Here is a 26,096-nt window from a genome sequence, read left to right on the forward strand (position 1 = left end):
TTTTACGAATTACCACCACTGTGGTTGACACAATAGACGCCGCAGTTTTACAGCTACATTTCAAGATTTTAACAAGTACAAAAATGGGATTTTCATCTCATGAGCAGCTTGCCGTAAAGAAATTGTCAGTTGTTATGGTTCGGGAAACACTGGAACTAACGCGCAGTGCAGGAGGAAACATGAATCCTCATTAAGTCCATGTCAGCTCCTTAGCTGGAACCAAAGTAAAAATTCAACACAAATAAAATTTTAGTTAGCAAGTCAATCCTACAATTGTTGAACTGTGTCGAACTATGTGCACTGGAAACACATACATGTATACACAAAAATAATTCTACATTTATTTGATCGTTTCAGATCAAATATATATACATACACACACACACACACACACGTATAATGTGAAACCATCTAAATCAGAAACCCTCTGTGGCATTGTTATACATAATAGCCATTGTTTTTTGGCTGATTAGTACAAAGAAATGGTGTATCTAATTGTAAACACTATGTTCCTTTGTACATTTGCGAATAATCTTGCACCAGGCATGCTTTTTTCTTGATCACAACACATTGCCAACCAGGGAATCTTCTTTGAGAACAATTAATCTGAGCTGTAATTACACACAAAAGCATTCACTGTAACCATACATTTGAATAGGCTGCACGGATGTGATTATACGATACATACCCCTTAACGGTGAGGCACTCTGCCAGTCTGGCTGTTTTTAGTTCAGTGCAACGTGTAAAGGATTAGCAGCATACTTAGATGTATTTTCATTAGAAAAAAGGGAATTTTCTGTTTTATTTGTCTTTCTTTCCCTTCTCAGTGAATTTTGCGGACTGAAGGGGCTTTCTCGAGAAATAACAGCTGTTATCAGTTACATAAGAATGGTGAGATGTCAAACAATTCCTCTTCCGACTGGTGAAGCTATCACAAGTCATTAATATAGTCCCTTCCATCTGCTGCTCTATCAGGATATCAAGGTGTGTGCCATCCTCACGGACTACTAAGTGTCCACAGGACAATGTGGGGCTTAGCTAGTGCAGGTTAAAAACACTCCTCCCTTCCAGCCAGCCCAGAGTCCACCGCCCAGCTCTCATCTCTCTGTGCTGCAGGAGTGTCACAGCTGTCAGCTCGTATTGTTTGCATATAGTGCCGATGGATATGTCAAGTTGTGTCGCCAGCTGAACCACTGATATTTATTGTGTGTTCCGTGTTTTTGCACTTTTACTGAGTATATAATCTTAGGCTATACACACCCCTTAAGGATGGTCACAGCAATAAAGAACTAAAAAGGTCAATTTTAATTGCAGTTTAAAATGTTTAAAACAGACTAACAAACAAAGTAAGTAAACAAAGAAACGGCCGAGAACATGCTACTTCAGCTGAACTCAGCGATGCGACGCTGGTCTTTAATGAAGACATAATGTTGTCGTCACGCTTGATGTTTGAAAGCTGTGAAGAATGTGTCTGGGGAAGAGCTGCACCGTAGTACTGTAGTAATATCCCTCTGAGGAAGGACTCTGCTGGGAGAGACCAGACTGAAAAGAGATCACATGCCCTCTACTGGTAATACAGAGAAATGGAAGCTAAACATAAAGTGCCCCAAGCATAAATATGCAAGACAATATTAAAGTCAATCTGATGAATATCACAGGAAACATGCTGCATTTACCGCACCGTTTATCCATTTTTATATGTTGTGGATAAATAAAGGACTAGATCATGAATGGATATCATGTTACATCCATCTTATCTTGGTTAGGGTCACTTGGAATCTGTCCCAGGCAGCACAAAGCTGATGCAGACCATGAACAGGTTGCAAGTTAATCAGAGGGCAAATACACACACTATCATGCACTTAGAGACACCAATTACCCTAATGGCACGTCTTTTGACTGTTGTGGAAATTACAGTATACCCATGTGACACAGGGATAAAATGTGAGTGCAGGTAAGGAGGAATGGTGCTGTCCACTAGGCATCACAGCAACCCTTTTCGCTAATGTAATTAAATGTAATTAATATTATTGCGGTGATTATTGTTATTTTTTAAAATACATAAGAGTTAAAGTCATATGAGTGATATCTGTTTGCTTACACACTGCAGAATTCACTGCTACTCCTGCTTATGATATTATAAAAAGCTGATGGGAAGGGGGAATGATTCACAACTTCAAAGTTCAATCAAACCGATATCTGTTTCAGATCCAGTTGTAGCTGGAGACAATAGACAGTGCTGGGGCAAAATATCACTTCCGACGGCTGAATATACACTCATACTGCAATATGTATCACTCCAAGATTCCAAGATGTCATTAAAAATGTACAAACTTACTGTACGTAGATCTGTAAGAAAAAAATAGTAATGTTTTGGTTTTATACTAATACATTTCTATTCAGTTTTATAGACTATTCACAATAATCAATTAATTACTTCCGCATCCAATCACAAAGTTGTGTAAGGATAGAGAAAATCTGAAATTAAGCCATTCAGGTTAGTTTGAGAGATCAATGGTCCAGATATTCAGCACATCTGCTCCTTATCATTGTTATACAATAGATTTTTATTGTCTCATAGAAAGTACTATATCCATATTCACAGTGTTTAAGACACACACTCTCACATATACACACATGCACATATAAAGGCAACAAATTTAATTACAGTGATTCATGTTTTCTACATAAATCCATATCTATACATGGAAAAAAATAGATCTCAGACCCATTTGTTCAGCTCATTTCAAATTCTCATTCAGAACTAAAGGAACATCAAAGGCAGATCAGAGCCGTTATGAATTAATTAACAATATGGAGTGAATATGGACGCATCAGCTCACATTTTTATTAATTAATATTTTAGAACAAGACACTTTGGTGTATTATCTGCGAAGTGAAGATCGCGGTGTAAAGTACATCAGTAAATGAGGTATCGACTTAAGAATGTAGAAAATGAATTATGTCCATACAGGGGGTCAGTTATTTGACTATTTGAAATGTGTAAGCATTCAGTAAATATCGCTTCTAAAATGTACCAAAGTACTTTCTATGGCATTTACTCCATTCTACACTCCTGGCTAGACGGGGACAGAAATGTCGCAGCTTATGATGAGAGGAGTTCATCAGTATTTCTTTTTTTAATTATGTGAGTTAATTAATGTTCCTGACATTTTACTGCAATCTCCTTTCCTGAAACAGAAAAGATGGCATATTCACAAAACTAATATCTGGCATTTTAATTTGCGAGATCTGTGGTCGTACATATATTGTCAGATTTCTCTTATTAGTGGGATAAAACATCTCCTCAATCTCCATGTCCTCTTTTGCTTTGACCCACATTCAGAATGACAGGGTTGGCATTTACATTTTTTTAATTATTATTTAAATTTTTTTTAACAAAATTCTTTTGCTCCAGTGAGCAGTGATGTGAGAAATATTTCCTCTATTTTGTTGTTGCCATTTCTGTTTGACTTTATTGCCACCATGACAGAACACAGAGGGTGATTGCCCATTCTGACCCCCTGAAGAATACCAGCGTCACCTTTAACCCATTTTGTGACATAACAAAGTGTGTAATATCCTGACATTCTTAAACATTCCTGGGCAATGTAGGGCCAAACTGACATGCCCCAGGACTCACAAAGGTAGGCAGGTGCTGGACATGATATCAATCCATCTTGGGCACACAAACTGCAGGCAATTTAGGGAGACCAATCTACATAAACTATAGGAGATTAACCAAAGACTAACCAACTAGATTAACCAAAGCAAACTCATATTTACGCCAATATGAAATGAGGGAGAGAAAATGAACTTTAACCCTTACAGAGCCATGTAATGGATAAAAAGCCAGAACCCCGGAGTCATTCCAGTGCCCAGAAGTTTTAATTAAAATAAATGTACAAAACTGTTACAGAGTGATTCTGCTATGCATGATAAGTACCGGTGAGAAACTTTGAAACACCCTCCACTAACATATATGTGTATAGGCAGCATAGGATTTTCCAAACCGCTTATCCTACTGGGTCGCAGGGGGTCCGGAGCCTATCCCGGAAGCAATGGGCACGAGGCAGGGAACAACTCAGGATGGTAACTCCAATTAGCCTCATCACGTTTTTGGACTGTGGGAGGAAACCGGAGTACGCGGAGGAAACCCCACGACGACATGGGGAGAACAAGCAAACTCCACACACATGTGATCCAGGCGGAGACTCGAACCCGGGTCCCAGAGGTGTGAGGCAACAGTGCTAACCACTGCAACACCATGCCGCCCCTAATGCAAAGATATTAATTCCAATACAATTAAATTATATGGTACAGTTATATTTGAAAATGTGCCTTGTGTTAGTCACGTCAATGTGCAGTAATATTTTGTTGTAGATGTATTTACGTTTTTAACTAATGATCAAAAATTTATCTGGATGAATGACTGGTTTGGCTCTATCACCTTACGCCCCCTGGAGGAGAAGCCGAGAGTCACCTGTGACGATAATTCAGGATGAAGTAACGCAAAGCAGATATACTGCAGGGTTTCAAAGCACCACTGAGCTGATTCTATTTTCAACAGAAACGTCCCAGCCTATCGCAAGAGGGCTTCACCAGTATTTCTTTACTTTTTAATTATGAAAGTTAATTAGCGTCCCTGACATTTTACCACAATAGCCTTTACTGAAACTTATTATGACATCCCACACACGTCCTGTCCTGTTTTGTACCAAGACATTAAATCAGAGTTCTTACAAATGTGACCTGTGGAAATCAATGGCAGAGCTAAGTGCCTGAAATTTCTGGGTTACAACATTCCTATTACTGCTCAACATTACCATGTCTAATCTGAATTCATATGAACACATTTCCATTGAAATGATCACAATTTCTCCAAATGATCTTGTACTTCTACACTAGTTATAAACAGGGAATAGTAGGGTTAGGACCTGTATTGTGACGAGAAGAATCTAAAATATAAGCAACATGGTGTGAGAATTTACACACATTCAGTGAACAATACTGAATCAGGCAAGGTTAACGAATCATTCTTTTGTTTTTAATTACTGGGCTACACCTCTAGTTCTATGAAGCAAAAAAGGCATTTGTATATTTCAACCAAGAAAAGAACCATAATTCATGGTTTTATAAAAAAAAACTTTTTTCAACAGTAAATTGAAAGGAAGAAATTCTGAAAAAAAGAATCTGATGTCAGTGTGCTACCATAAGGAACGCAATTAATTCTGTCAATATCAAATAATAAAGAATTCAGTCCTACTTTTCTGAAAAGTAGAAGAAACAGCTTATAGTATAATGTTGATGAAATGGATAATTGCCAGTCTTTGGATCGTTAAAAGTTTTTTTAAGAAATTACACAGTTATATGTATGTCTCATATATGTAATGAACACTAAAGCCAAGTAACTTCGAAAGGATCTCTGCTGTTTTTCGCTCCGGCCTCATTATCATCCTTTCATTACATTCTTCCATTACATGTTTCACAGATCATGGGTGACGGAAAATGTCGGCAATCAACATTTTCCATCAGGTCCATCTATCGACTGAAGCCGTGTGGCAGAAGCGCTGCTGCGAGTTTTTGAAATGAAAAGCAGGAGCCCACAGAGTAAACACTAAGCTGATTGGCACCATATTGACTCTGTGGCTGCTTTGATTGCACAGCAGGTCAAAATCGGTATAATTATTCTTGTGGTATTTACTGTTTTCCACACTTTATTTACATTTTAATATATTTAGTAGCTGAGAAGGGTCTGTCCTCTCCATATCAAAAACCACTGTCATATGTAACAGTGCATATATATGCTCTAATTTCAAGCAGAGCACTGAAAGGCTTGTGAAAATCTAACATTATGGGTATACAACAATCAGATGCAGATGTGATTGTCTTTCAAGAATAAAAAGGCATGATTGTTATTTATTAGAGAACTAACAGGTCACTTTCAACTACAATATTAAGGGAACTAGATGAAGAAACCATGTATAATTACTGTGTCTGGCGTAAGGTTCACCAGAACCTGTTTTATATTAAAAGTGCTTATAATTGTTCATAGGGGCTGTCAGTCTATAAATGGTTTCCCTGTGTTCTGCCCAAGGTCACCAGTGGAAATCACATTTAATTGAAAGCAAAACTGAGTACCAGAAGCGTTTATCTTATTATCAAATATGAGAGTGGAAAGCAGAAGGTTGCAGAATAAGGGGGATTATTAAAGAATCACCTTGGATATTATACTCAAGTTTGAAACCAAAGGAAAAATGTCAAACTGCTAACCTTTACCATAAAGCTACAGCAACTTCGTAGTTTTGACAGATTTTTATGTCTGGAACACAAAAGCAGCATGGCGGCCATTAATGCTATGAACTCGCTCTTCCGCTCTCTTTCTATATTTATTTATGCATTTACCATGAGGCCCAAAGAGATAATGCACTGGCCTTCATGCATTCGTACTGCTAATAAAATGCTAAACATGTTTATGTGCGGCGTCACACGCTGCGGCTGGAAACAGACAGGAGCTCAAGCCCCAGCCACATGGCAGTGCGATGCGACACGCACTGGGAAGACGCAGTGATCCCGGCCCTGCAATCTGATGACAAAATGCCCCATGAGTTTCTGACATTTGGTCTGTGGAGTTTATGTCTTTCCATGCCATCACTGAGCCACACTAATGGGGCTTGACATTACAGCTGTAAGAGATGCCAAGCAGAAAATGTGACAGACCTTGCTTTCCATGGGAGTGCAGGGTGGAAAGAAAAAGAAATTGTGATCAGATGAAAGACAATAACCCAGGAATTTGGGCTAAATAAGATATGAGGAAACACAAATCAGATGCATATTTTGTTAATGTCTGATAGGTAATACCCCCAAAATGCTGTGACCTCCGGTCAGCTTGTTTGGGCCGTGTTTTGAGTACAGGCCTAGGGGTGATTTGCTCTGAATCTTGCTCTAAAGCCGCTGCCCTTCAGGGACCTTTGTGCATCATAAAACCCCATTTCAGTCCCACTTTCTCAGATTTTGCATCAGAGCTGCATCCATCCACACAAAGCCACTGCTCTGGGAATGAATGGCCTTTCACAATTCAAATTGTTTTGTTTTTTTTGGCTAGTTTTTCTGTCTTGTCTTTTTATGGAGCCATTGCTCACATTTCTTCTCAATAATTATACAAAACCTCAAACTTACCATAAAAGCAGATTCATTTTATTGTATTTATTTACATGCAATTTACTATGTGCAATTCAGGTAAAAATGGGAGGGAATTCTATTTAACAGAACAACAAATTGACTTGCCTTCATGTTGTCTGATACAAATTAAAGGTGAACCATTTAAAACCTGTTTCTTTCCTTAGTCCAAAGACATGGAGTTAAGTGAACCGCTATCTGTGTGTATACATGGCATGTACACTATATATTATAATTGTCCTCGCAATGTGATTAAAAAAAAGTTGTTTTGACCTTGTGGGGATTTTCTGGTCCCCATAAGGAAAAGCTCAAGTTTACACAAATCTGTGAATGCAATCAAAAAACTTAAATAGTCAAAAGTGTTGTATTTTGTGTGGTTTCTAATGGTTAAGGATAGGTTTGGGTGGGGATTTTAAGGATGTCGTAGTTAGGGTTAGGGATATGCCCATAGAATTTAATGGATGGTTCTCACAAAGGTATATATACCAAATATGTGTGTGTGTGTGTGTGTGTGTGTGTGTGTGTGTGTGTGTGTGTGTGTGTGTGTGTGCACGCACATTAGGTTGCAGGCATACCGGGAAAAATACTGGAAAAATGGTTATGAAGATGGATAGAAAGAGAGAGTGAATGTGAAAGACAGAGAAACTTTGACATTTTGGTTTCTTCTTCCATCTAGAACTATGGATTTCTGTCGCACATGCACAGTACGACACTTCCACACGTTGCTTTTCTGCAAACGAGCACAACACACCTGCAATGCCCAATAAGGCGGCTTTGATCTTATCCTGAAGCAGGACTGATCTCTCGACTGGCCTCTCTGGAGGAAATTGGAAAGTGATAGGCTTTTGGGGGCCGATTTTGGAGCGGAGTTGATGCATAGTCCAATCAAAGTGCTGATTATGCTATGACCCGCCTCTCCATGTCACTCGTTGTGAAGGAGTGATTCCTAGCAGGTTTCCCATTGGACTGAGAGTTTTGATTGGCTGGGAGCTGGGAGGGAGCAAAAACGTGGCCTGTCCAGGTTCCCCGAGGATTGGGTTTGGAAACACTGCTGTACTGTAGATTGTTTCTGGTATGTACTTCAGGACACTAACTTTAATGACTCCTGCATCTCAGCTTTAGTACGTCATGTTTTATTCTCCTCTGACATTAGACAGTCTCTTACAATGGGTGGCTTAAACAATAAAACTCCATTCTGTTGAAGAGTAATGCAATGACATCACCATTTCCACCTCTATGTTAAAAGCAGCTTTCTTGCTCCTCACTGGAGATTACATTGCAGTTGGTTGTCTTGAAATAAGAGGCAATATGTAGCCTCTCTGTTGCCTTTTAATTTTCACTGCATGACACTCAAAAAAGTTGCCTTTTTTCCCTCTTATTATTTTAATAAAATTCTATAGCAGAATTGGTTCAGTCTGGTAAATTAAATCCAGGAGAATAAGAGGCCCTTTTGAATACTCCCAGCTGCAAATGCATTAGTCACAGACACGTTTTCTCCAGGTATACTGTATACTCACAAAACAGCATAAGTGGTTTCCGTATGTATCTTGCTCTCTATTCATTTGTCCTTTCTCACTGAGATGCATTAAAAAGCATCTGCTTTTCGAAAATGTTACCTGAAATTTTAAGATATGCAGGCCATAGTGTTCTTGTTACATGAATACGCATGCTGCAAAGGGATAAAATTGGACTTAGGTTGTTTTATTGCAAAAGGCGAGCTAAAAGAAATTGAGTGCAATTAGCACTTAATTGCTAGCAGTGAAACTACAACTCTGACTAATTTATTTACCTGGAAATTCAGTTAAAGACCATGGTCAAGGAATAGCTGGTGCACTATTAAGAGAGAAAACACGCAAGATTTAGGATTTACTATAGTGTAAGATACATTAAAACTGGGCAAATATTAATAATTATTGTGAACGAGACTTCAGGGTGAAATCCATATTTAGTATAAGATGCATCAATCAATTCAATAATCTGACTGCCTTCTCTTTAATGTTTGAAATAATAGGTAATGGAATGTGTCAATTTAAACGCCGGCAATTTTATACTGTATATAATATAATCAAAATTCTTCCAGTTGCCCACGAAAAGGACAAAGCCCAACATTGCTTTATTTCCTTGACTTGATTAAACATGATAATAAAATATAGTTGCTTGTTTGGCTGTGAAATTTTGTATTATCCCTGTTTTTAGAAGGTATTTATTTTACCAGAATCAAATCAATGTTAATCTCTTATATAACAAAGAGGGAATTCAATATACATCAATTATACTGATGCAATTTATGCAGAAATCTTTTATAGTCCCACCATAGCTCACAGTAGCCAAATTCAAGCCCCACCCCCTTTATATAGCATCTGATGATATGTTTAATGACGTGTGAAGAGCAGCTCATTTAGAATCTTATTTATAATACTATCTTACCCTAGAGTCACAATAAGAGCTCAATTAGGTTTTAGCTCAGGAGAATTGGATCTTACAAAAATCAAACTAGTCATAGATTTTTGGTAAATGGTTCTAATTTGAGTTGTCATTGACCCATTTTTGACTTCAAAGACATTTGTTATGCGCTGTGTTACTTAGGTAATGCTTTTGATTTTATTTAAAATAAAAGGGATAGTCTTTTCGTGTTCTCGATTTGTTCTGTATCAGCCCCTTTAATTTCTTTGATTTGATACACAAAGAATGTAATTTTCCTGAAGAGTATTTAACTGTGACTAAAATTACATAAATGGAATTCTTCAGCAAAAAACAAAATGGCTAAATATTCCATGTACCTTTCTTAATGATTTATAAAAGCCACAATGACAAATATCTTGCTCCAGATTCAACAGAGTTAGTCATATGCACAGTAAAATCAGCTCCAGCCTGGAATGAAAATCCTACTCTCATTTCTTAAAGTCATCTTATAATTTCCTGGTCACTGCGGCCCATTTGTAATTTTGATGGAATTGTTGGTGAAGAGGGAGAGTGAGTAAATTGTGTTTTTGTCTGGTATGTATTACAACTGAGATAATGCAATTCAAATTCCGAATGTCTAGCAAAAGAACGATGGTTTCACCATACTTCCTTAGGAGATGGAACAATTAAATGCTGTAAACAGAACATTTTTATATCATCTGTATTTTAAATTGATTGTTTAAGTATCATGAATTGGATAAAACTTGTTTACCTGATTACATTTCAAAGTTAAATGTATCACTCATCAGAAATTCCAACTGTATAACAGTTGCAGGAGTTTAATAGCTATTGAAAATACTTTTTTTTTCTTTTTTTGCATGCATTATTGTTATGTTTCCTTACCTGATTTCTTATATGTAGAATGTTCCAATGCAGTAATGGTATTCCTGACCTTTTTTGTAGACAGTTAATATATAATAACTTTTGAAAACATTGGCAGAGGTATGTCACACATTTGCCTGTGGGTGATCCGGCTCGCAGGATCCTCATTGCTGAGGACCCATGCAGCTGGACCAGGCCAAGGGGACAGTCACGTAACTCCTGGATGCAGCAGATAGATGGGCACCTCTGGAGGGTGAGACTGGGCCACGTGTCGGCCTGGGGGAGGGTCACCAACCAGGATCCCAATAAGTTTTGACATGTGGTGGCTACGACAACACGCTGTACCAGCGTATGCTCCCCAACCTGACCTGACCTGCGCCAGTCACAATATTACTGCTTTACAATTCTGACATACTTAACTTCTTCATTATTGGAGCTCATTAAAGCATCTTGCACTGCAGACAGTTAGAATTTTTTTTTAAACTGGAGGCATGTTACTTCATAGATCTCTTTTAAATTTATATCTTTCAGATTTCACTCCATCCATTACTGTCATTTCTTCAACTGAAAATGATGCCGAAATGGGTTCTTTCCATAATCTTATTAAATGTTACAACGATAAAAAGAGAATCTTGAATATTCTCCAAATAAGATGCTACCTTACTCTTTCTTCTTAGTTTCTTTTGGATTTCAACCAGCGTTTCTAACTTCAAGCGAAAGGTATATATGTATTGACTTTTTAATTACATTTTATTTTTATTAATTTTTATTTTTAAGAAACACTTCACCCTGAGACAGATTAAAATATATTTTTCTTAAAATGCCTTAAGGGAGACATAACGTGGAGTATTTTCTCTGATATTTTCCCGGTTCTTCTTCAGTGAAATTGCACATATATTTTTTTTCCACACACACCATCGCATTTGCACAATAACAGCTCTTTTCTGTAACAGAAATGCGAGGCATGGATCTCGTAGTGTGCCCTGTGTCATTATCATTATCAGTGCTGATTGCTGATTGTTATGGTGTTTGCTCTGCTCGCCTCTTCGTCCCATGCTGTGTATTTGGGCAGCACTGATTGTGTTTCTGCTGACAAACCCCCCTCCAAGGCTCCTAATGGAGGACAAGTGTGCCTTCTTGGAGGACTCAGGCTATCAAAAAATGGGTTAGTTCGACAGAAATAAGAAAGAACATATAATCCGCCAGGAACAACATAAGACAAAAAGAAAAAACCACACAAAATGGAGAACTTGCTCAATACGTCATACTTTACAAAGAGGTTAGAGCACAGGCTAATATGGAGTATGAATAAATCCTATGTAATCCTATATAGAGTAAAAACTTTAAAGAAACAACACCGAACAATACAGTACTGGCAGAGAGTGTGTCTGGGACTCTCATTCTTTATTTACTTTGTCCTTCTTGCTGTGTTGTCATTTGTTTTGGCATTTTAATCTGGGCAAAGTCAATAATATTCTTTGTTATCTGAAAGTGGTGTGTCTGAAAAAGTCCTCCTCCTTTGTTGGATATACTGCTCTGTGACTTCTCTTTGTTGGGTTCTCGGATAACGTAATCATTAAATGTTGTTTTCTGCCTGCAATTACTTTCACTGTTGTTGGGTCACTGGCAAGAAAGGGAGAAAAAGATAAGGGGCAGAAGAGAAAATGGGAGGAGGCTCACAAGATATACCTCTGTATCCTGCTATTTGAAGTAATGCACTGCTGAGAGCTAGACTTGGGATTGCACAAGAAGGCCTGTGTTACAGCGGCAAATTGGATTAGAAAGGCTGCTTTTGAAAGACTTTTAATATAATACATCTTAAGCTGAAGAGTGTGGAAACCTCAGGCAGAATCAATCCTACAGATATATTTTCAATTGACTGACCTTGAAAAATGCACAATAGAGTCTTTTCATTAATGTTTATTAATACATTTATTGAAAACGTGTATTAGGAAACAGAAATGATTAAGTTCAATGTGAACATTTCACGTTGTAATAGGGCTTGAATAAAGCATTGCTTTATTTACCCAAAAAGTCAATGATTAAGATTATAAATGATGCATTCTGTTGCTAGGACTTTGCTGTTGACAGACATTAGAAAAAGAAAAGCTTCAGTATAGATTACTTTGTCTTAGTAAACTTCCTATTGAAATCGTGCAGTATTTTATCATGTATAACACAGTTTGTTTGTGCCAGATATATATACAGGGAACCCCAAATGTCAGTTATTTTGAATTTCTGATATAAATTCAATTAGAAGATGTGCTATCCCAATTTTTGCTGCAAAGTGGCGCAGTGGGTAGTGCTGTTACCTCACAGCTTCGAATCAGAGGCATTGAATTGCACCTCCAATCTGTGTGTGAGTGGAGTTTACTTGTTCTCCGGGCCCAGAGAGTGTGAGTACGTGCTTGTATGTACCCTGTGATGAACTGGCATCTAATCTAAGGTGTATAACACTTGGATCCCTACTTTGGGATGCCTGGGATAGGCTGTAGCCCCCCTGCCACGACCCTGTCCGGGACAAGCGCTTGGAAAACATCTAGTCAAAGTGCTGACATCTACCAGAGTATAATCTTCAAAGGCTTTGGAAAGGAACCATGGGGTGCTGCCTGCTAGCTTGCAGAACCTTAAAAAGGTGATCCTTCACCTTTGCACTTTAAAAATGCTGAAATGTGCTAAAATCAAATAAAATACTACTCCCCATGTTATTAAAGTTAAGATGGAACAGATAGTGAATAGTGATTCTTGCTCTCAAACTGTATGTGCTTGTCTGTTTTCTAAAGTAGTTCTAGTGCTTACTCCTGCGATTTGGAAATTAATGTTATTTAAATTGAATGACCATTACACCATGTGGGTCCCTTACACAGTGCACCTTGCTTTACACCTATAGCTTCAATAAATATAATCTCTGTAGTAGTTGGAAAGGAGAACTGAAAATGCATTGGTAGAATAGGATCAAAGCCAGCCCAGACATGTAGTAAAACATGCAATAAAATGAATACATGTGTCATTATGAATAGTACCATTACTCTGTCACATAAAGGCACGAAGAATGCCTTCAGAATTTCTGCGACCGAGTCAAAAGATCAAAATAGGAATAACTAGTATTAGCAGCGTCCCTTTCAAATTTGTGAGCTTGACATTGGTTTCGATCGCTCACAAGTTGGCTGTGAACAATTAAACGGGAATAAAGGTTTGAAGATTGCTGAAAGCTGAAACTCACAGATGACACAAACACAATACTGAACATGATTCGGATCATGTAAAACATATGATGTAAATATTAGGGATAAATACTATATGTTGATGTAAGTGCATACAATATCTTAAATATTTAAATCTTGGCTTGGGTACATCATGCAGCTTTGTTTTGGTAACCAGCTGTCTTCGTGACCATCGAATCTGACATTTATCACAGTAAATTCTAAATATTTAAGTGCTGGTAATTATGCATTTTTAATAACAGGTCTGAAACATAGTGATCCCAGTGCATACAGAAGTATTTTGTACATACATGGGCATAATTTAGATGGTTTGTATAATACATAAAAAGGTCTTAAAGACGAATTCACAAAGAAATTTGACATGCAAAATGTATATTAGCAAAGCCGGACTAACTCCTATGGGAGCCCTAAGCTGACATGGAGTGCTTTCACAGCAAAATTCTGCAAGCTGGACCCTGGGCAATGGTTCCTAGGCTGTCTCCACCGGGAACCTTTGTAGGGCTTGGCCACTTTCGTGTGTTGCTTTCATACCGCACAACTGGAACTGGGACCTTTATGCTAAACTAGCAAAGGAAACGCAAAAGTTCTTAGGTTGATCTTTACACATAATTTCGAGTAAAACTACACCGTCACCCCCAAAAAATGAAGGATGACAAGTCATTTTGTTAATTCTTTGGCGGATCAAAAGGGGGAACAGCATTTAATTTATATTTTACGACCTGTGACTTACACTCGTAATTCATTATGATCAGTCCTTTGTTTTTCACGGAATAAAAATGACGTAAGGTTACTTCGCTAATAAGCGTTGGCAAGTTCCACCACTGGCACCAGCAGTATAAGAATAAGTACAGTATTGTAGCGCCAGGCAAACCGAGACATTGCAAGAGCAGCAACTTAGTATATCGTGAAATCCGGATAAAACTGCCAGTTAACTCTAACAGACATGTTGACATAATTTATATTGATCATATATTTAAATGTAACTTCTGGAAATTCTGTCTTCAAAATAGCCTACCTTGCCTAATGGTACAGTCCGCCACTCTTCAGTGCAGTACTATTTGTTTAAATATTGGTAATAGCCTTCATATGTTATCTTTCAGACTAGCAGACTGTTATGGGTTGGGGTTAGAGGGTTCTAAGTGTAATTTGTGAATTTTCACATTTGCGAGAATCTTCTGCCACGAATGTGAAGGACTTCAAAAAAGTACACTGACAATATGGCAGAGAGACAGGCGCATGTATATGACATGTATATGACATGTACATGAACGTCTCTTTAACGTGACCATGAAATATTTATGTTGATTTAATGTGCACATAAAAGAATATAGAAAGCTCGAACCCTATCCACCTTCATCTGTCCTATGCTAATTTAATTGAATGTAAAGGGATTAGCATCTGCAAAACTGATAAGGAAAGGGGGTTAGCCATTGCATTTTCAAATAAATTAATTTTACAATGGGAAATAAAATTTACTTTTGCAGTTCTATCAGGAAGCTTCAATCAATTAACTGTAAAACTGTAAATGTGCAACAAAATATTGTGTGGAATGTCATATCTCATGAGTCTTGCCTTGTAGCAAGTGGCCATTCTTGAAACTTCTGAAAATGACATATTGGCCTTTAATTTCAGTTGCTGGTTGAGCATGCTCCCTTAATGAAAAATGGTGGCTTTCTCCTTGTAGGACTCCCATAGGGTTAAACAGCTTCATTATTATTAATGACTAGCCATTTGCCTGTCCAGATGTAATGGTGGAGTGGAGCGGGGGATATGAAATGATAAAGTCAAAGTAATTACAAACTCAATTATTTCTTTTCAAATTTCATTTGTTGGACAGCACGAGACATCGTTAATCACATGGTCTGCCTCTCTCTCACTCTGTCACAAGCTCACCCACGCACCCCTCAGGCAACCGCTTCCACCAAGCCGAGATTTAGGGAGTATCAGGGTTTACAACAATCTTAAAAGCAAAAGGCCTAGCAGAGGAACAGCAAACACGCCGGGATAGTACAGACACTTTAACATTTACAATAAGAAGACGGCTGGCATAAATAAGACAGTCGAAAAATATTGTCGTTTTATGAAAATGGTTCTGTACTGAGAACAGTACTTAATTAACACCTTTAACCGTGACAGGTATTTGTGAAAACCTTAACAGTCATATAAGAAATAAAACATTAAATAAACGGTTGTTGCACTGTAAATCCTGCTCAGCATAAGTGGTGATTTAAGGAACATGTTGTGCTAAAAGTACCATTGAATTAGCAATGTAGAGTACGGGTAGAGTATAATGTAGAGTACGGGTAGAGTATAATGTAGAGAGCGGGGAGAATTTTTATTGTTTTTGTGTTGTTCTTGTCTTGTTCTCCAGACAAAGATATTTATACAGATGAGAGCAAGTTCTGGGGTCACTGCACAGGGTACGGCAGTGTCCCTGGAACAGTTGGGGTTGCACAAGGGCCTGGTGTTGATAAAATGATTCCTCTGCTAGCTACAGTATTAAAACACACAGCCTTCCATTTACATATTCTTAACCGCTGAGCTACCTATATTAGACTAAGCCATTTATTTTTATTTAATGACACTTACAGTATTAAGAATAAATTATAAGCGTATGATCTTTGCATATTTTCAGAAAAAAGAACTGATGATACAAAATAAAGTAACAGTTTGGCATCTGGCTGAAAGTTATGTAAAGTACATTTTGACACCAGACAGTTGCAAACATTCATGCCCTACACACTAAGCATTACTCAAAAAAATATCTCCTTATAAAAGGATGGAGAATAAATCTGCACATCATTGTCCAAAATTCACATTCAAGTTGTTTGAGAAAATCCTTGTCATTTGCAGCTTGATGACATGCTGTCATCACTAAGTTGAGCCCTTATTTATAAATAACAACAGTCACAGAATTGCTACAGCCTCACACATAGCCATGCTGAACGTGTTAACGTGTTGATCTGTGTGATTATATCTGCATAACTGTCAAAGGTTAGGCTAGGTTCTCAGCAGTCTTCATTCTCTGTTTAGTGAATCTTCTAACTTAGGTGGTCAGTACTGCAAAACGCGTATCAATCACTTGGAAAAGAATCACATAAGAAAAATCTGAAACCCGGAAATCCAAATGCGTAATTTGTGGAATATCACGAGATATTAGTCTCATAGTTTATGGATTGCAAGTATCCAAATGAAAGGGCTTCCAAAAAACATAATGTGAATCAATTTGATTCACGACACATTAAACATATCCGAAACAATGATTCTCCTTCTAACATAAATTAATATGTCGTGCTGCTAAATGTTTCAAAAATGTGGATGTTTACAATGGGAATTTAATGACTAAGGTATGTGGGCATAAAGGTACAATGAAGAAAATTGTATTGCATATGATATACCAGAAGGGACAAGAAGTGCAAAAGGATTGCAGCTCGGGCGGGCTGATCCATGTATTTTCAGTTCCGATCCGATTTCTATACACAATTGCCGATACGATACAGATTCTGATGCAAGAGCAGTTTTTAAACTAGAAAGTACAGATAAATGCATGCCAACAAAATCTTTAATTCAGCTACTAAAAACATACATAACGTACTGTTCCACGTCGTTTGCACATCTTGTTATAAGCCTTTTTTAGGCGTTGGCAGTTCAATTTGAATATCTTCCAAGAGAGTATATGCAAGTGGCGATTGCTTAAAATGCCCTACAATTAATCTCCCACTGGCACCAGGGTCGCTTGCCCCTCGCTGCCATCGCAGCCCCTCCTGTACCACAATCCGCAAAACAGCCCAGGCTAGCGACTCCAAATCATCCATTGCTTTTTCATATTTCTCACACAATTCTGTGCGCTTTATTTAGCTTCCATTAAACACTGCTTCCACCTCGCAAAACTTTGTTTTTACAAAGATTGCAAATCGCTGTGCTACGAGTTCCCGTTAAAAGTGCAAAATACCCCCAGATCATCGCCTTCCTATCTGATGCGCATGACGTCACAGCAGGCAGAAGTCACTGTGCTCGCGCCCACTGGGTGGCAAAAAAACCAAGTTGGAGTGTTAGGGTTCGGCTTAAATACCGCAAAATAAGCACATCTAAAATGGAAAAGAGCTGCTGTGCGACTGATTGTGCAAATAGATGTAACACTAAATAGGAGTTATCTTTTTAGAGACTGCCAAAAACTAAATAAGTAAGTATCGGCCTCGGTCACATATGGCCGATGCCCGATCCATCAAATAGGTCAGGATTGGCGCTGATACCAATCCGAATATCGGATCAGTGCATCTCTAATGAAAACTATGAGTCAGTTTAAGGCAGGTTTACTGCATTAATGTACAGCCTTCTCCCAAAACAACAACAACAAATGTATTTTTATATAACGCGCATTATCACAACATTACATTGTCTCAAAGCGCTTTACAGCATCCTCACCCAAAGCCCCCAGTGAGTAAGCCATAGGCGACAGTGGCAAGGAAAGAAATATAGATCTTTTGAAGAAATAACAAGGGTGGAGACATTGTAATCTAGATAAACACAATAGTGTAATACATCATAAGGTTTCTGACGGGAAAATTAAAACTAAGAGTTTCGCTGTAAAATAATGATAGTCATACCAATGGAGAAGCTCCATAGCAGAAGATACAGCTGCTCCTGATGCTGGTGTTTGAAATATCAGTAAAGCTGAAACTGAAAAGGTGCCACATTTGGAGCACAAGTTAAGGCTTCCATGTGTGACTTTTGCACATCATATTGCGCATCCACATGCGACCGTCTGGTGTTGCATGTTTGCACCTAAGACTCTCCACATGAGTTTGACTTGTGATAACTTAGAAGCAGAGCACAGCTGTCGTGCGAGCACTACCTGTCGTGCCATGCCAGCGGCCTCCTGCCTGTTGGACAGCGTGCGAGTGAGGACCATTCCACCTTAATGAAGTTAGTGACCCTCAGAAAGGTGACACATTTAGTGCTCTGGTGAATTATTCACTGCCTCTCTACAGCTGAGTGTCCCAGCTAGAGGCCAGACATCATTCTAATTCTCCTGGAGGCGACTTACTTTTCCCTGCGGCCTCAGTTCTGATCCCCTCCATGGACGATGACTGTCAGCCTAGAGAGTTCCCAGCGAACAAATCAAATTACAGTCTGCAAATCAGACTTTAATTGAGAATAAAAGGTTCATGCCAAATATGTTACACCATCTGCTTTGGAGTTATTTATCATTCACGTGTCTTTCATACATGGCATATGCAATAAAATATTTGCACAATTTCTCAACATATATAAAAGCACATTGTGTTGTTAGAGTTAAAATGTGACTGCATCTCTTTAGAGATCATTTCTAAATGCTATACCGTCCTTTGCGAGAGGATTTTGAATTCTTATTCTGAGACGTGACACGCAGAGAATTAGGTGAGGTAGAGCATGCTAAGCAAGGAATGCTGTAAACTCAAAAAACTCAAAGAACTTTATAATTAATAGCTTATGTAATATTTAAAATCATTTCTGCACTACAGCTTGGAGCAGAATCCTGAAGGACAAACCTGATGTTCCAAGAGGGTATTTTGTTGTTTTGTTGTGTTTTTTATTGCATTAAGAAATATAAGGCTAATAGGTTCCTTGTGCATACTGTGTTTCATTATAATTATCTAAGCTGACAGGCTTTATTGTAAGAACTGCGTGGCAAATCCTTCTTCTAGACTTGTTTTACTTTTGATGTCAGGTGGGGCTTAATGAGGGAAGATAGCTTGTGTGATTTCTCTTGCGCTTAGCTGTATGGTGTACATACATACAGGCTCCCATTACATTCCCTCATAAATATATTTCATGAGGAATATATGCAGACAAAAAGCCTTACACCACTAGTGAAAGATTATTGTTTTGCATCCATTTCTAATTAAATATAAAAAAAAATTCATTACATTTATATTATCAGTATAACAATTTCTGTGAAAGGTTTAATCTTAGGGGAAAAAAAAACATGACTTTATGCTTCTTAGTATTTAGTGTGTCCCTTTCTTATTTAATCCCAGAGTGCACTTCAGTCGGCAGTGACTCCACTAGTTTGTGCAAAACCTACTGACCCATGTTGCCCCAACATGATCCGAGGATCTTCCACATCTGCAGATGATACCAAATGTTTTATTGGCCACATAAGTGTCCGATGGGGTTGAGGCTGGCATGTGGCTGTGTGGTAAAATAATGGATTTGAACCCCCCACCCCCACTTCCCCAAAATTTCTTCAGTGCCCTCGTCAGGGAAACCTACTGAGAGGGAGCTGTCAGTCATAGAGTTGAGGTCAAGTGATTGTGGAGCAAAGTCCATGACAGTCAGTACTACTTGGGCTTCTCCTTAAGATTCCCGTTCTGTTTGGGATCACTACAGTGCTGCAGTATGAATCCTTCTCCACAAAGATCTAAAGCAGAGGTTAGAACTTGATGCAGTGGCTTCCTGTGTCAACGTGGATTTGAGCAGTGCAGGTGTCCAACTCCAAAGCAGGAAAACCCCCCCCAGACTTATATCTTCCAACCGTAATGTTTCACTGTTATTATGATGCACTATGAAATCAGACTCTTTTCTGTCCACTCCTCACATAAACTCTCATTTTAATGCCATAAATCTTAAAACTTGATTTCATCAATGCAGCTGTATTTTCTCCAGTGATCCCCCGTGAGATGTTGGCATATCTTAGCCCACGCCGAAAGTTTGCTTATTTCCAGGACAGGATGAAAAAAAAAAGCGGGACCTGAACGAAGGAAACTCCGTCAGGCACCAAGCAACAGGAGGCCTGCTGTGGCAAAAATGGCAGATGATGTTGATGATGATCAGAGGAGTACCGTGTCTGAGAGGCAGAGCGCATTGCTGCGTCGCGTACGGGGCTGAATAGCCGCAGGGCAGTCAGAGCGACCTTGCTGACCCCTGACCCCTGTCCAAAGTGCCTACAATGCACTGTTTTTATCAGATAGTAAACATAATTCACTTCACATGCGAGTATACTGCATGTGTGTGTGTGTCTGTGTATAATCAAATGTATCATACCATGAGTAATACAAGACATCTTCATCTTTTCTAAATAATATTAATTGATAGGATTTCCCAAAGTTTAAATGACAACAACGTAAAATGATAACTGGGCCTGGCAGTGTGATGGGGAATAGAATAAACAATGGTTGGTTGAGCTTCTCATTAAATGTTTAATATAGTAAAGATGATGTCAGACGCGTATGTGATATATTTATTTATTTATTTATTTGTTTATTTACCACCAGGTTTAATTAAGCTACAGGGAATTCACTTTATATTGTGCGTAAACAGGGGAACCGTGGGAATCCCACTGTAAATAAAGCACACAGGTACAGCATTCTCTCAAAATGGCATGGATTAGAAATGCTTTTTCACCTTGAATTTTATGAGACAGATAGATGTATGTGGATTCACTGATTCACTCCTAATTAGCATTTTTGCATTCATACAAGTCTTTCTTTTTCTCTCCTTTCATTTGTTTTGTTGGGTGGATGCAGTGGGAACCTTGATTACTACTCTGAACTCTGATTCCGTGTTTTTTTTCCCCCATAATCTAGGAAAATATCTTTGAGATCTTGTGATGTAAAGGACATTATAAATATATAAATAAAATGTATTATTATTATTATTATTATTATTATTATCTTGCAATGGGGGGTGTAAAGTGAAAAACAGTGAAGGATGTCACCCCCCCCCCCCGTTTGTGTTTCTGTCTCTGCAGCCATCGAGGTGAACCTGCAGAGGGCCATGGCTGAAGCTTCGGAGACCTGCACACAAGAGTGCCTGATCCTGGGCCATTCCGACAGCTGCTGGATGCCTCCAGCGCTGACCCAGTTCCAGCCCTCCCACAATGCCACTTTGCCAAATTTCAGCTTTCAGCAGGGCTGGTCCTGTGGAACCAAGTCCGATGGGTGCCACACCCTCGGCAGATCCATGCCTAAAGATGAACTGGACAAAGGTAGTAACCGGCCCCAATTCTACAACACCATCGAGAGACACTGCAGCAACAAAGAGGACCCCGTCAAGGTCATCCCCCTAGCCAACTTTACACCATCCGCACAACAGTCACCAGCCACTGGGGGCACCAGCGCCTTCATTCATGAGCATCAGCTATAAAACGCGTCATGACTGGTGGTCAGTGGCTTGCCCCTTCATGTCTGTGCCACATACCAGCTTGTGTGTATTTGGAGAATACAAAAAAGAACCTTAAACTTATAATATTCATGAATATTATATTAAGGTTATTGATACTATAAAAGACAGTGCTGTATACTGTATATCATGCTCCATGAAGTAAGTACCTGTAAATAAAAAGTAGTTCTAAACCAAAGTAGCTCCTCATCTTACGAAGAGGGAAAAAAGGTAACCATGAGTTCATTCATTTAATGTTTAATGATTACTGTTAAAGATACACATAGACTGAAATGCAGTGTTCGCTTATGGCCCTTTGAAAATGTAACATCATAATAGATAAATACCCGCAGAGATGGCCGGAAGCTATTTAAAGAATCCTAGTAAAAAATAAAGATATAAAATAAAGAAATAAACAAACTGCAAATAAATAAGGCAAAATAAAATTTGCTGGCACTGTTTGGGCACAGTGTGGCTGTTCACTCTGCTGGGACTGTGACCTGCATCGGGACAATCAGCAAAGCACAGGAGCCTTGTTGCCCTGGTGATTCCAGATATCAGTCTGTATTTTGTTATTATCTGAACAAGCCACTGAAAGTCACGTTAGCAGTTCTTTTTTTGCAATAGAATTGACTAGTTAACCTCATATTATCACCATGACATCTATTTCTATTCATTTTTAAGCCCCCCCATATTTTTAGAGCATTTTATTAGTACATTGGAAGTTAAAGGAATTGGGATTCTTTACTTCCCTTTTAATGAGACTTTCTTTGTGTACAATTTTTGGATCATAATAAGTTCTATGGAACCAATTACGAGAATCTCCCCATTGTATAATTACTTTGATCTGTAATTACCAGGATGGACATAGTTGCAGAAGAGTGCACTTTGAGAGTTTAATTGGCCTTTATTTATTTTCCACTTTTATCCTGTGATTTACATTGTATCTCTCTTTCCACACTTACTACTGAAAGATATATTATTGTTCACTTAAAGAATAATCAAATTTCCATTAATCATAAAACTTAATCTCGACAATACTGTTAACATCTATAAACACTGTAATAAATAAAACATTGCTTACCAGTATGTCCCCAGCCTAAAAAAAATATTAGCCGTATTGTTGATTGGGTCGAGTGACCGCTTCACTGTATAAGTGTTAGTTATTATTATGGTTATTGTCGTACTTTTTGTTGTTGTTTTATTATTAGTGATTTCTTTTCTGAGAAAGATACACCATTTTAATGCACTCTAGAATGTGATAATCGTCATCAAACTTGAATTTTCCTATGACTGGATTCACCTACGATGAAAACCGATGCATTGCAAAAGATAAACACAGCATCTCAGATAAAGGCCCTGGACAATGCATCCTATAATTTAAGATAGGGAGGTGAATTTCTGCATTTCACATATCTATGCTGCACCAGTAGTGGTAATACTATTTAGTGTATTCTGCTGACACTCAAGGCCTTCAGGTCAGTGATCTAAGAAATTGCTTTGCTATAAATTAGTCAGAACAGAACTGAAATGATGTGTCATGATAGGACTCTGCAGAGGCCGGATTGCTCTGCGGCTTTGCTCAACCACATGATGACACACTTGCATTGGCAGCTACTCCCTCACCTACCTTATAATTGTTTAACACATTTAATCCAGGAGAATAATAACACTGCTGGGAGTTTGTCAGGGAAGTCTGGCATCTGCACACATAACTCAAAACATCACTTCTTGAATTCAATATCAAAGGTTTTGTTTTTTTCTTTTTTAAAAAAATCTGCAACATGCCAGGCTGGTCGACTAAAGACAAATTATCAACAAAACACAACATTATTCCATATCTTTATGGGGGTGACTAGACTACTGGAATATTACCAAGGTAAATTAAATTCAAAAGAAAAGGGGTATAACACTAAAACCACCAATGACGACGATCACAACAACAACAACAATAATAATAATAATAATAATAGTGCTTGATAAAAATTTACCCTTTCTCCTGAATTTAAGGCTCCCCCCATACATCTATTGAGGTCTTCCACCAGCCCCAAGTATAACACTGTCAGCGTTGCGTCTCTGAGTATCCTTACGGCACCTGCCTAGATGTGAGACACGGATAACGTCATATTCAGGAGAAGCTGAGATGTGGCCGGGGAGATGAGGTCAGACTAACAATCTGATATTGTTACCCCATTTGTGCTTAGCCATATCTATATATCATAGATAAGGTGAAATTCTTCTTTACATCACACGGTTTCTTAATTTCTGGATTAATTAGTAATTATACTTCTCATTTTAATAAAGAGAAAAATTCTAAATTTAATAAATTTGAGAGACAGTTGATTTGAAATGACAAGCTACCACGTATAAGTACTGACTAGTGCTGAGGTAGGTAGCCCTGATCCAGCAGTGCTGGTACCCAGCGGGTTTTCTGTCCTACCTAATGAGTTACTATCTGCCTGAGATCAGCTGTGGTTCATCAGAGACGAGGTAGGATGGAAAACCTGCTGGATACCGGCACTCCAGGATCAGGGCTGCCTACCCCTGGACTAGTGAATCATGCAAGAGTCTATAATTACTGCATTGCACAAAAAGCATTACTGCCCTAAACATTAGGTAAAAAACCACAGAGTGACCTCTATCTCTAACTGTGTAGCAGGACTCATCGTCATTGCTTGCTAGCATTTCACTCTCACTTCATAATGCTAAACTTCAGTTAAAAAATCAATTAGAACATTACAAACCTTTATTTTTCAATCATATTATCAATTTTGACTTTAGTTCCTAACATTTAATATGAATGAAATTCTTAAATCCATCTTTCCAGTAATGTAATCACAGTAATAGTTTTAATTCTCCTTTAAAGATTCAGGAGATTCAGAATTTTATAGGATTCAACATTTTTAATTATACATTTGCACTTAACCTGTATTTCAAAGAGCTCTCTGTATCAGAAAAGAAAATGCCGTGAAATAGACACTTCTGTGATGACAAGTAATTATAACGTGTGTGATACGCATGATCGTATTCATATGCCTTCATTTTTTATGTTTGTTTAACTCCTGCTGACCACATTTTAGAACAAACTGAATGTGAATGAAAGCAAACAAATAAAATAATATAAAATGTAAATTCCAAATAATGTTCTTCTTTTCTAGTTTTATTAAACTTTACATAACATGTTGCGCTAGGTGGTTAATATTCTGCTAATTAGTTGTCCTGCATTGTCATCTGCATGTGATAATTGCAACCACTGAAAAGCTATACTGTACCTGTTCATATTAATACTCAGTTTGTGTCCAACAGCTGCTGAAGAAATCTGCTATGTGTCCCACCCTAAAATTGCATTCTAGTTATGTCCCTGTGCAGAAAAAGAGTAACTGCAATTCAAAGACGGAATCCATTTCTGTATTTTAGAAGCAGATATACAGAAAAAGATATATATTTTAGTACATACTGTTGATTCATATATATGTAATATATGTAAACATACAGCACATTGAGATGAAAAAAAACAAGATGGAAAATGGAGGCTTTGCAGTGGTTCAAATTTGAAATTATTCAAAAAAGCAACAGTTTGATAAATTTGTATTTGATAAAAAGACAATCTTTGCTGTTACATTGAAAAATATGCATATATTAATGTGGGTGTGTGTGCATTTGTATATGTATGGGTGTGAAAGTGCAGGTGCATGTAGGTAATACATGCAGGCATTGTTAGTTGGTGATTAACAGGACATTGTTGTGCAAAAATGATTCTAAAAGACTTTGATTACTATAACTGCTTGTAAATCAATATAAATGCTTATTTATATTGGCTAGTGGAGTTCACAACTGCTTTGAAGGAATTTTTTCTTGTTAGTCAACAGTTCGATGTATTTAATAAGGAATATGCTTTTATTCCTTTGTAAAATATCTAATCCACAATCAGTGACTGTGTGGACGATCGCTTTTTCATAATCAGACGATGTGATTCTTTTCTTGTCATGACATTTTACTTGAACCATTAAATATTGTGTATCTTGATAAATATAAAATTGATTGCTTATTTCTTATTTGTTTAGTAAAAAAAATATATGTCTATTATATTCAGTCTGTTTCTTCAAAAGAACAAGGACTTTCTATATTATTTTCACATGACATGCTGACTCAATGGGTAACGATGTTGCCTTATACCTCTAGAGCTCAGCATTCAAATCCAGCTCCCGGTCTGCGTGTGAATGGGCAATGGATAAACATTCACATTCTATTAAAATAAAGGTGAGG

At 37.9% G+C, this 26,096-nt stretch overlaps 1 protein-coding gene across 3 annotated transcripts in view; it reads left to right on the top strand.

Annotated features, from left to right (window-relative positions):
- The window catches only part of pcdh11 (protocadherin 11), a 175,539-nt gene extending 149,672 nt beyond the window's left edge, over window positions 1-25,867 (top strand). For all 3 annotated transcript variants that reach the window (XM_049029910.1, XM_049029911.1, XM_049029909.1), the window contains one exon: window positions 21,421-25,867. In XM_049029910.1, coding sequence (XP_048885867.1) covers window positions 21,421-21,815 — 395 coding nt within the window. In that variant the 3' untranslated portion in view covers window positions 21,816-25,867. The remainder of the gene's footprint in view (window positions 1-21,420) is intronic.
- The last annotated feature ends 229 nt before the right edge of the window (window positions 25,868-26,096 follow it).

This window comes from Brienomyrus brachyistius, chromosome 10 (assembly GCF_023856365.1).
Source record: "Brienomyrus brachyistius isolate T26 chromosome 10, BBRACH_0.4, whole genome shotgun sequence".
NCBI classification, from domain to species: domain Eukaryota; kingdom Metazoa; phylum Chordata; class Actinopteri; order Osteoglossiformes; family Mormyridae; genus Brienomyrus; species Brienomyrus brachyistius.